General features: G+C 50.2%; 1 protein-coding gene across 1 annotated transcript; it reads left to right on the top strand.

Annotated features, from left to right (window-relative positions):
* The first annotated feature begins 4,498 nt into the window (after positions 1 to 4,498).
* On the top strand, positions 4,499 to 11,699 carry LOC116948927 (uncharacterized). Its single transcript, XM_032966210.2, has one exon. It carries the CDS (start codon positions 7,478 to 7,480, stop codon positions 9,071 to 9,073), a length of 1,596 nt encoding a protein of 531 aa, XP_032822101.2. The 5' UTR covers positions 4,499 to 7,477; the 3' UTR covers positions 9,074 to 11,699.
* The last annotated feature ends 1,518 nt before the right edge of the window (positions 11,700 to 13,217 follow it).

Here is a 13,217-nt window from a genome sequence, read left to right on the forward strand (position 1 = left end):
AGTGGATTGACGACACAATGTAAAGTATTGTGCTAAGAGTGGGTGTCTTGTTGACACGCACGCGCATTCCAGCAATAATAGACGAGGCGCTCCGTGTGAGCGGAAGTTCGTGATTCATTCGCATGACACAGGGAATGAATCACAACAGTGCGGGGGTGGGTGTGGATGGGTGGGTAGAGTAATTACTGCGTGAACCCTGGGAGGAAGGGGCCCGGTCTCTGGGAAGAGAACGGCAGGAGCAGCAGGAAAAGCAGGATGGCAGTGTTAATTATTGTAATGTGGCCCTGTGATTGACAGGGTTAATGGCGATGCGTGGGCAAAGGCCGTTGCTATTGGTGGTGGTATTTGTTGTTGTTGTAAATTTACCGGCGGTACTTGGCAGTGGTGGTGGTTGTGAATCTGCAGATGATGATGATGGAAAATTTCACTTCTGGTGGTGGTGGTCTTGTAGCCCATTCCAGCCTTGTGTAGGTCTACAATCTTGTCCCTGATATCCTTGGAGAGCTCTTTGGTCTTGGCCATGGTGGAGAGTTTGGAATCTGATTGATTGATTGCTCCTGTGGACAGGTGTCTTTTATACAGGTAACGAGCTGAGATTAGGAGCACACTCTTAAAGGGAGTGCTCCTAATCTCAGCTTGTTACCTGTATAAAAGACACCTGGGAGCCAGAAATCTTTCTGATTGAGAGGGGGTCAAATACTTATTTCCCTCATTAAAATGCAAATCAATTTAAAACATTTTTGTCATGCGTTTTTCTGGATTTTGTTGTTGTTATTCTGTCTCTCACTGTTCAAATAAACCCACCATTAAAATTATAGACTGATCATTTCTTTGTCAGTGGGCAAACGTACAGAATCAGCAGGGGATCAAATACTTTTGTCCTTCACTGTACGTATGTTGAAACTTCTTTCGCACCGCAGGTAGCCGACCGTGCTAATCGGATGTGCGGGGGAAGGACAACAAACTAAACACAAAAAGCAGTTCTCAAGAAAAGAGTTTTAAATCTAAAAAATGTGCTTGTAGTTGGTGAAATTACTCAAAATGGTTGTGGCCAATTCAAATATGATGATGATGGCAGCGGTGATCGTGGTGGTGAACGTACTGGTGATCGCGTTAGTGAATTCACTTGTGATGGTGATGGCGACGGTGACCCGCGGTAGTAGTGGTTGATGGTGGCCAATTTACTGGCGAAAGTTATTGACGGTGGTCGTATTGGGAAGGCTTGTGGTTGACGCTCACGCGGGGACTGTGTGTTTGTTATTTGTAATGAGATATTCTTGGGCAGGGCATTGGGTATATTTTTGTATGTGCGTGTAGGCCGTGACATGTCTCTGAACGTTCCGGCAAACCGCAAACATGTCAAGAGGTGCGGGAGTCAGATCACACAGAGACGTGGGGGCTTGCACTTCGCTATAGTTATGTGACATTGAACGCGGGACTAAGGAGTGCCCTCTAAGAGGTAGAGTTTCGCAAGGAGGATGGATTATTTTGGGTGTAATTTTTTGGGTGTATTTTCTCGCCACAAATGCGTAGGGGTTTCCTCGCACAGACACTTTTGGCTTTCGCCTAAGTGCAAAAAATACAAAGATACCCCGTTATCGCCTTAACTAAAATGTTGGGGCAAGTGCCGTTAGCGAGCCCCCTGTGAACGTCGGCACGACACACGATGGGGTGGGTGGCCAGCACCACCTCCGGCCACCTTTGTCTTCCTCGTGGCGATGATTGCACAACGCACCGGGTACTCATTTGAGGCTGAGTCGACCTAGCGGAGGCCCAGTACCGGTTCAGATAATCGTCACTGGTGTCAACCGTGAGCGGGAAGCGAACTGGGGTCTCTGAGGGGTTCATAGCGCAGTGCGCTAACTACTACACCAGCGCTCCCAACACAGATACAAATGCATGCACGCACACACAAAAGACAAAGATCACCTGTATAGCCTTAACAGACTGTTGGGGTAAGTGCTGTTAGCGAGCAGCTATGTAGGCTGGCAGGGCACACGAGGGGGTGGTTGGCCAACACGACGCCCGGCCGCCTTTGTTTCCCCAGTGGTGATGTTTACACACTGCACCAGGTACTCATTTGAGGACGAGTCGACACACACAGTGCTTAAGCACACGCTTTCACCTGTACTCAAACTATCGATATTCCAATCAACTTGTAATGCAAATGAACGACACCCACAGTATTCAAATAAAACGAGAGAATTGGGAAATCCTGTTTCCTTAATCCGCTTGTACTTAAGCTGCACTCTATGTAAGACAAAACAAACCCCGCCCCCCCCCCCCACACCGTCTCCCCAAACCAACAAAAACAACCACACAAATTCATATTATTTGGGTCTTTCAGTAAAGTCACCTAGATAGACAAAAATAGTAACAATAAAATAATAAAAACGAAAATAAAGCGATTAAAAAATATTTGTTTTTATTTTTCAAACTACGTGACTTTACCGAAAGACCCAAAGAATATGAATTCCTGCAGTCACGAAAGCTTCAAGTCAATATTTAACCGCACACATACAATGCACATCAAAAACAAATGCACACTGAATTCCCGCATCGCGGATTCTGTACCCACCCTCGTATTCAACCGGGGGTGGAGGGGGGGAGAGTACCGTCACTCACTCGCTGTGTTCAAGTCATTTCCTACGCATTGTCATGATAAGAGAGCGGTCGGGTTAAAATGCTTTCACCATTTAGACCGCCGGCCCCTTAATCTCGCTAACGCGGCGGGCAAACAAGCCCACAGCCCGTCGCTTTGTGTCCGCCTGCGGCACGATGTCTTACAGGAAGGATTGTCACCCGTGTGGATTGTTCTACAACAGAACACTCAAATCCCCCCCCCCCATCCATTGTTCCATCGCGTGGGACTATCCTTTAGACTTGACTGCGACCACAGATTGAGCGAAGTTTGATCGAGGTACTTTTATTTGATTGTGGTAATTGTTTCCTCCCCCGTTTATATTTATACCTGTGTGCGGGGGTAATTATTGTTATGATTGTGGGTAGCGGTAGTGGAGTTATGTGCACACTGCGCCACGAACCCAGCCACCCGGGTTCGATCCCCGCTCACGGTGGTGACGACTATCTGAGCCGGTCCTAGGCCTCCCCTAGGTCGACTCGGCACCAAATGAGTACCTGGTGCGCTGTGTAAACATCACCACTGGAGAGACAAAGGCGGCCGGGCGTGGTGTTGGCCACCCACCCCCCTCGTGTGCCGCCTACTCGTACATCACTTATCTCAAAAGCCTGTGAAGTATATACCGTTGTTTTTGTCCTTGTGTGTGTCATACTAGTTTGCGTAACGCACAATGAGCCCGACCACATGGGTTCGAAACCCGACTACGGCTAATACCAATGATGTTTGGTATCAGAGTGAGTCTCTTCAAATGTGTCTTGGGGTAAATGATCAAGTGTGTCTGAGTAAAACCTCAACAAGAAAATACGCTTACACTGTGTACACACGTTACACTGTGATTCAAATGAATCCAAACTCATATTTTAAAACAGCTCGACCAATAGTTGAAACGGAAGGTACAAGCATACTCACGGCTGGACCAAGTTGTATGCACGTTTTAAAACTAAATATTAACTAAAGCACTCCATCTCTACAGAACACTAAGTAAAAGTCACATGACGCTGCCGGCCGACGTGGAAGAGTAGACCAAGTAACAATCGATAGCGGCCTCTAGTGGTGGCCCTTACGCCAGCAGAGGAATTGAGCGAGCAGCTACCCTTTTGAGCCCAATAATTTTTGAAGTAGGCTTGTACAGTCTATAATACAGTCTATAATAATAATACGTTACATTCATACTATATTTCACTGCATTGCCTCGGCAGCAATTCAAAGCCGCCTTCCATCACATTGCATCTCAAACAATTCGAAGGGCACCCCACGCACACAGTGGCAGCTGCCCCTGTGTGGCATGAGGAGACTCGGCACCTATCCTAACAAGAGGGGGCAATCGTCTGTCAAGAGGGGGAATGGGTGTGGGGCGATTATTGCTATTTGAAAATCCTAACTGAGTATGTATATTTTTTTGGTTAAATCTAGAAAACCGTCGATCTCTGTATTAAAAGTGTTTGGCGCAAACAATGAAACCGCGCGGCACGGCATCCGTGTTCTATAGCAGATGCATCGGCGTTTAATTTCACGTGACTATCAGAGGTGCGTGCATCCGGCACCCAACGATTGCACGTGACACTCGCGCTGTTTTATTTATGCACGTATTTATTCGCCTGTGTTTCGTCTACCACAGGTTTAGGAACAACGTGGTGTTGCTCATGGCTACATTCCTGGAGGGCCCACCGCTGCATTCTCTCCCTTCAATATCGACGTATGCGTCTGCGTTGTTACAGCTGTTGCTGCTGCTGCTTTGGTCTTTATTTTATTTCAACCGCCACGATATAACCAGCTTCCAGCCACAGCACGAGAGTGCATATCCCCAAGCACATTCTCGTGCTAAATTTCCAATTATCCAGTCCACCCATAAATGACCTCGCGATACCTGTTGGCATTCACGAAACCGCCGCCTCACTCCGAAAGGAAGCAACCACAGCATTCTATCGAGGCACACAGCTGTTGTCATCATCCCACGAATGCAACCCTCACCACCGGATTGTGTAAGTAGGCGCGAACCACCCCGGCGAACCCCATCATTGCCCAATTCTTTCGCACGCTACTTGTGAACAAACGAACAAACGAACAAGTCCCGGCTAAACTGTCGAAACGGCCATCACCCCTGGCGAGCAAATCAAAGGCGCTTGGACTTAATTCACTCGATTCGTAGATGACAACACGACGGTCGAAGCCCGGGCACTGCGACTGAAGATCAACAAATCGCATGGACGCCGCATTGTCTGACCATGATGATGCTGCTGCTGCTGGTAGTGGTGCAACAAAATCATAGACTCGGACACGCTCATCAACGATACTGCGGTCTTCAAAAGAAGAGAGGAAAAACAAACCCGATATTATTATTATTATAGGCGACGTTTCGTGCAATGGTCCTCATTCACTGCAGGCACATACTTCATTGCACAAATGATGGAACATCTGAGCGGACAACTGTCCACAGTTACTCACCACCCCCCACCCTCCCCCGAAGATTCACTTTGTATCTCCCCGACGCCTTTGGCCGCATATCACTACCATCACCATTATCTAACATAATAACTATACAACGTCGCTATTCTTCCGAACGACAACAACATCGTCATCATCATCAGTCAGATAATGAACGCGTGTGTCATCCAACCCCCCTGAAGATTCACTCAGCGTCTTCCCGAATCCTTTGACCGCACATCACCATCATCACCACAATCATCATCGAGCATCATAACTATAAAACGTCGCTATTCCTCCAGTCGACGTCGACGACATCATCATCATCAGTCAGAGAATGAACGCGCGTGTCGCATGCCACACACCAACGCGCCAGAACAATGAACCGATTTGTTGCTGTATACTCAGCCACCAATAGGCGAGTGCTGCGAGACACCAGAAATGTATGGGTGTGGGATGCCGTTGGGGGGGTTGGGGGTAAGCATTGGGGAGTGGTGGTGGTTGTATTGGGTTGGACGGTCGATGGGAGGTGGTGGGGGGTGGGGGTTGATGTCCTTTGTATAGGCTGGTATACGAGGCTGTGGGTGGCATGTTTATCCTTCCGCCTACTCGCTAAATGTGCTCCCCATTTCAATGCTAAACGCGTGATGCACGAGGGCCAGGGGGCAGGTTCGCATGAGCGCGGGTAGCTGCTGCGCAGAGGCGCACGCCGGGAGTCGTGCTGGTTGCAGCGCAGTGGTCGCGGCGCTGAGAGTTTGACGAGATCGTCACGTGGCGAGACCCAAAATAAACAGAGCTCCATGATGAAGATCGCGCCTGCCGCTTGGCTGCCCTCGCCGCCGTGAAAGGCAGCGGAGAGGGCTCGCGCCGCGCCGTCTTCTCTCAAAAGCGAGCCGCCGCTGGCCAAAGCCGTAAGCGTCATCTTCTTAACGCCGTTACCACCACCACCACCGCGTAACCGGCTCCGTTGCTGCTACATCTACTACTACCACCACCAGCAACACGATCACTTCTGCTAACATCTTCTATCCTGCCATCATCCTGTACCCCCGCCCCTTCTATAACCATCCCTCCTCCTCCACCCCCACCCCTACCACCACCCAACTCGCCTTTCCTTTCTTCATTCTCCTTTCCACACTTGACTCTCTCTCTCTGACTCTCACTCACACATTATCTCTCGCTCTCTCTGACTCTCACTCACACATTATCTCTCGCTATCTCTGACTCTCACTCACACATTATCTCTCGCTCTGACTCTCACTCACACATTATCTCTCTATCTCTCTCTCTCTGATTCCCACTCACTCATTATCTCTCCCTCGCTCTGACTCTCACTCACACATTGTCTCTCTCTATCTCGCTCGCTCTGACTCTCACTCACACATTATCTCTCTATCTCTCTCGCTCTGATTCCCACTCACTCATTATTTCTCTCTCTCTCTGATTCCCACTCACACATTATCTCCCTCGCTCTGACTCTCACTCACACATTATCTCTCTCTTGCTCTGACTCTCACTCACACATTATCTCTCTCTGACTCTCACTCACACATTATCTCTCTATCTCTCTCTGACTCTCACTCACACATTATCTCCCTCGCTCTGACTCTCACTCACACATTATCTCTCTCTCTCTGACTCTCACTCACACATTATCTCTCTCTCTTGCTCTGACTCTCACTCACATGTTATCTCTCTCTCTCTGACTCTCACTCACACATTATCTCTCTATCTCTCTCTGACTCTCACTCACACATTATCTCCCTCGCTCTGACTCTCACTCACACATGATCTATCTCTCTTGCTCTGACTCTCACTCACACATTATCTCTCTCTCTCTCTCTGACTCTCACTCACATATTATCTCTCGCGCGCTCCCTCCCTCCGTTTCTGCAAATATTCGCCACACTGGGCAGTCAATCTGATAACGAGAAAGTGCCGCCTCAACAAAGCCGAGCACCGCGCGTGAAGACGGCAAGCCGGCGGGCAGATAGGGCACCGTTTTGTCAGAGCGAGTGAGAGGCGAGTAGGGCAGAGCGCGAGAGAGAAAGTGAAACGGGCGGTGGTGAAGAGCGCAGATAAAGCCGTACGATAACGAGAGGAGCGCGCAAGAGCAGGAGGAGGAGCAGGAAGCGAGCCAGAGACAGGGAACGAAAGCGCCGCTTTGCCACAGTAAACTTTGCGCGCATCAGCACGCGGATCGCGCTGCTGTGCCATCAGCGCCCGCGCCGCGTCGCGAATGTAACCGGACCCCGTGTTTATCCACCCTCGCGGCGAGCCGACGTGAGGCTAAAATCTCCCAACCTTTTTTTTCTCTGTTGGGGTTGGAAGGGAGAGGGAGGGTGGGGTGGTGGTGGTGTGCTGCTTCGTAATTTGGAGGGAGATCGGAAATATATATATATTTGTGGACACATGACGCTCTCCGGCACCACGAGCAGCTGTAGCGGCGGCGGCGGTGGAGGAGTTGGTGGTGGTGGTGGAGTAGTTGGTGGTGGTGGAGGAGTTGGTGGTGGTGGTGTCGGTGGTGGCGTTGGATGCGGGATGTCTGCGCATACCGTGCTGCATCTCGCCGACGACGCGGACATCGACGTGGTGGGAGAGGAGGAGGAAGAGGAGGAAGACGAGGAGGAGGAAGAGGAGGACGACGATGAGAGGCGAGCGACGTCGCGGAACCCCGCGCGAGACGGGCAACTTCGCGCCGAGGACATCCGCGATGTGGTGGCCGGAATGGGACGGGTCGAGGCGAGTCCGGCATCAGACGTCAGCGGCGTCGTTGACGTTAAGGCGGCGGCGGCAGCAGCAGCAGCCGCCGGGTGCAGCAGCAGCAGCAGTAGCAGCAGCAGCAGCATCAGCAGCGGTATCGGCACGACAGCCATCGCCGGTGCTGTTGGCGGCACGGCCGGTTCAGCGAAACCCAAAGCCGCGTTGGTGAAGCCGCCCTACTCGTACATCGCGCTCATCACCATGTCCATCCTGCAGAGCCCGCAGAAGAAGCTGACGCTGAGCGGCATCTGCGACTTCATCAGCAACCGCTTCCCCTACTACCGCGAGAAGTTCCCCGCGTGGCAGAACTCGATCCGCCACAATTTGTCGCTCAACGACTGCTTCGTGAAGATCCCGCGCGAGCCGGGCAACCCGGGCAAGGGCAACTACTGGACCCTCGACCCGGCGTCCGAGGACATGTTCGACAACGGCTCCTTCCTGCGCCGACGCAAGCGCTTCAAGCGGCAGCCGCCCGAGCACCTTCGTGAGCAGGCGGCCTTCATGATGCACGGCCTGGGCGCCTACGGACTCGGCGCGTCCCCCTACGGCCGCGCCTACGGTCTGCACGCCGGGCCGCACGGCTACGCTCACCCCGTGGCGTTGCACCACCAGTACTCGCCCTACGTGTCCCCCGTGGGGGCCCTGCTGCCGCCGGCGGTGCCTCTGCTGCAGGCCGGCGAGCTGAGCCTCAACAAGGCGTTCAACGCGCAGCTGGGTCCCGCCTTGCAGATGCAGTTGGGGTCGGCGGCGGCGGCTGCTGCTGCGGCTGCGGCCGCGCTCGATCGCAGCGCCGGAGATTCGTTCGGCGGTGGTGCCGGCGGTCGTAAGTCGGAGCAGGCGGCGACGGCCGCGGTGGCCGTCGCCGCCGCTGCCGCTGCTGCGGCGGCGGCGTCTGTCGGGGTGAGCCGACCCTCGTTCAGCATCGAGAGCATCATCGCGGCGACCAGTAGCGCCGCCGCCGCCGCCGTGTCTCCAAGCGCGGCGCACGTGGCGTTCGCCGCGCAGGTTCAGCATCATCATCATCAGCAGCAGCAGCATCATCAGCAGCAGCATCACCAGCAGCAGCAGCAGAGGCTGTGCGGCGTGCAGCCTTCGGGCAGAGTGGCCCATCACGCAGACCTGCCGCCGGGCACTCTGTCGCTGGGTCTGGGGCCCGCGAGCCTCTCGGTTCACGGCAGCGGCCTCATCCCGGGACACTTGCAGGCCACGCCGGTCACCAGCGCAAACGCGATCATCAAGTGGTAACTCGCAACCACCCCCCCCCCCCCTCGCTACTGTTCGAGTCCACGGACAGCGGAGTTAGTCTACGGACGCGCATCTGAGTTAAGCTACGGGCGCGCAACTTGAGTGAGTCTACGGGCAACTGAGTTACTCCATGTGTTGCGCGGCTGTGTTAACACAGAGCCACGCGTGTCGCGTTTCGGGGAGGGCTAATTGCGATGGTGGCGTTTTGTTTGTTTGTTTTTCGACTAAACGCAAATGTGTTGCCTCTTGTTTACTTATTTATTGTCTCACTGGTGTAAAGAAAAAAAAGTCTCATTGAGATATCGGGGGAAAATATATCAGGAGGGGTTCATGCTCCACTGGGATATTTCCGGAGAGAGCTCGGGGGAGGAAGGGGGAGGGGGGTGGGCGACGACATCCACGGTGTCCGCACGGATGGGTTGTCGAACACACTTACTGCACCACCGTCGTCTGGCCGGCTCCTCGCGGCCCATCGGCGGCGGGTCTGCGGAGTGTCTCCGACCTCTAACGTGCCCACAAACGCTGGCCCACCGAGGCGTAAATGTAAATAATAAATATATAGATATAACAAAAAAATATATATACCATTGGTAACCTATACTAATTTGCAAACGGTCGTCGCATTAATTCACTTTTATTACAAGTTGTCCTATGGATGACTAACCCCAGTCATAGTAACGTGGAATTCCCACCAACGGCACAGCAATGATGAATGCCGACTCGGAGCTCGTTCGAGCCGAGAAACGTGTTGAGTTTTTTTTTAAAATTTTAAATCTACATCAACAATTCTGCTTTCAAATTACAAATTCTTACTTCATCAGTACCATCATGAGCATTATCATCATCAGCAGCAGCAGCAGCGCCGCACAGGGATACCTTCGCATATTTTATTTTACATATACATCAACAAGTCCGCTCACCTGTTCGTTAACTCCTGCATCATAACAACAACAAATCAGCACCATCAGCAGCAGCAATAACAGCGTCATATGAAAACCATCGTCGCGTGTAAAGAAATGTGCGCTACCGCCACGATACATGGGCAATCACTGTACGTGACACGAATTTCAGTTCCTCCTTTGGCCCGTGGATTCCTTTATCAAACTTTCGTTTGATTTTGACGCCCGCTGAGCGTGATTGTATGTTGTTGTCTTTTGTATTTGACCTTGCATCCAGTTTGTACACTCTCCCGAACTCTCACACTTTTGCAGGAATATTTAACGCAGCTCTCCGACGTTTTTGTTGTTTTACGGCTTGGTACCGCGTCGTGAGCGGTTCGAAAACAATGTCCGACGTTCCGCTCCACGTGCTGGGAGAGCTTTTTTCAGAAAGCGCTCGCGAGCCGCTGGCGTATTCTCCCAACATTGCATACATAGTATACGTATATATCAATTGAGCGGCTACGTTCAGTTCCTCGCGAAGCTCCCAGCGCGCAGAGTAAAACGTCGGACACCGCGCGGAACAATGCGCGTCGCATCCAGAAAACATCGGAGAGCCGCACAGCGCAAACGCGACCGTTTTCCTGAATGCGAATTGTATCCCGAATTGGTAAAATTTATTTTCTAACGCAGCCAGTCTCCTTCGCGGGCAAAAACAAAACAAAAAATGTCTGGGGTAAAACAAATTGTAACGAAATCACATTCCTGTTACGTATCTTCACCTAAAGCAATTAATATTGAACACCCAACTGCATAGTCCACAGACCTACCTATATTGGCCTCTCTGGACCTAAAGTCAATTGATTGGCGACATTTCTGTGCGCGACGAAGCAAAGGCGATGTCGTGCCGGTGAAAGGTGTTGGGCGAGCAACAGTCCCGCCGAGAACCAGACAACACGGCCTTCATCCAGCAGTGGATTGACGGAGGCCCCTGTGCATCGCTGGCGTCTCGAGAAGCGGGCGTCTGCGTATTTAGTCATCGCAATACTCGATAGATTCATCCCAACGTGCCAACGGGTCGATGGATTCAAACGAGAAAAGCACACGTCGGATTGTATACGTGAAGATACGCAAACGAGGTTGATTTGTTATATTTTTTTAATGGTTAAATTCCTCCTTTGCCGTCCCCATTCCGTTGTAGTTTCATGAACGTCAAGTGAACGAATTCGTTATAGAATGATAACAACGACTGTATTATTATTATTATTATTTAAACGATAACAACTATTTTATAATACCTTATTTTTTTGGGCGCGGCGGTGGGCAAGGGTAAAGTTTGGTTTTATTTAGCAGGCAACAACCCACGTGCTCCAAAGGCGTGCTGTAAATACAATGTAAATTATAAAGATAATACGACTATGCTATTTGTGAAATGCTACGCGCTATATACATAAGTTGAATTTGCTGAGCTGTTTTGAACTCAAGACACCGCCACGTGTTTTATAACGATACGTTACCCACGGTTGTACGAATTGCGTTACGTTCACCATCGCGTTATTAGCATGAAGCGATTGATGTAAAATCGGGCCTTCGTGTTGTTTTTTTTTCATATAAAACACACTTTCTTTTCTTCTAAATCTCAAGAAATATTTTCGGTTAGGTCATTGCAATAACTGAAGTTAATGGAATTTTTTTTAAAGACGTACTGACTGCAGCACAAATAAAAACAAATATTTCGCTGTACAATGTGCGACTGGTCATCTCCATTCATTTCACGGTGTGTGATTTAAGTTCATTTATCCGAAAACGTTATCGTTCCAATGAGAGCGAAAGTAGAATGTTTGGGAAGGCGAGGGAGAGTTTAAAAAGGCCAAATCGCCAAGCTGCAAACAACACAAACACGAAATTGTGAAAAGGGTAAACGTGTAAATACGTTGCTTTTGGATTGTGCAGTGTTACTTGCAGTGCGACGACAGATACGGACAAAGAGGTGGAAAGGCTGCGACCTGCAGTGTTGTTGGTGGTGGTGGCTGAACACAGACAGACATAGCGTGGTCGTGGATGAGACGAGACCATCAGTCTGATAGACCGATACGTGTGGCAACGGGCAATCGATGAGTGAATTTCACGAGAACGGTAGCCGTAACAGTAGCGATATAAGAGCGACTAGGAGGAGGAGACTTATCAACCGGTGAGTTTGTGAATCCGTAAGTGCCGGATCATCTTCACTTATAACCAGTGTGGTTACAGTATATATACATCCAAAGACAACGGTACCCCGTGTAGCCTTAACATACTGTTGGGGTAAGTGCTGTTAGCGAGCACCTATTAGGATCGCCACGACACACGAGGGGGTGGGTGGCCATTACGACGCCCGGCCGCCTTTGTCTCCCCGGTTTTAAGCACCGCATCGGATACTCATTTGAAACTGAGTCGACCTAGAGGTGGGCCAGAACCAGTTCAGATAATCGTCACTTGTGTAATCGTCACTTGTGTGACGATTATCTGAGCCGGAATCGAACTCGAGTCGCCGGATTCGTAGCGCAAGTGCGCGAATCCACTTATGGGCGAGGGGGGTTACCTGACCATACTTCACCACGCTGGTCAGAGTTGGTGAATACGGTTTGCATATAACGATAACAATTATTATGAACTCGACGACAGCGATATGTGCGGATAACTTAATAACCATAATATGATTTAATGTGAAATACTCTATCCAACATTTAAAACCCTGTATATACTGTATGTGCAGTATATTAACATTTGCATATGCAGATATACATATCAATGCATATATACATCCACAATGTACGTACACGATATATACGGGCTAATTAAACATAATACTAACTTTCTTTACTGTCTTTGAGACGAAATGAATAGTGAGACGTTTCGGCCGACGAGCCTTTTTTATAGAAACCATGGTATATATACAACATTCATACATATGTGTATCATCTTACGTGTTTATTCATATATCCATGTAGTGTACAAAACACACACACACACACACACCGCGATGGTATTTCATGTGGGCGCACTCGCCATCGCGGTCAATGCTCCACCGCTGTGAGCCACCTTCACAGTTCGATTCCTGCCACTGGCGACTCGCAAGTTTCTGCAGTGTGGCGTTGCAATAAAAAAATTGCGATCTTTCCTGAACAGGATTTTAAGAACCGGGTGACGTCGTTGCCAATAGCAGACCATTGTGTGTCCGGATCACGACTCAAAATATCAATATGTGTGTGCGATTACATTTTTGC

The sequence above is a fragment of the Petromyzon marinus genome, chromosome 35, assembly GCF_048934315.1.
Source record: "Petromyzon marinus isolate PM22_M1 ecotype Great Lakes invasive population chromosome 35, UKy_Petmar_22M1.pri1.0, whole genome shotgun sequence".
In the NCBI taxonomy this organism is placed as follows: domain Eukaryota; kingdom Metazoa; phylum Chordata; class Hyperoartia; order Petromyzontiformes; family Petromyzontidae; genus Petromyzon; species Petromyzon marinus.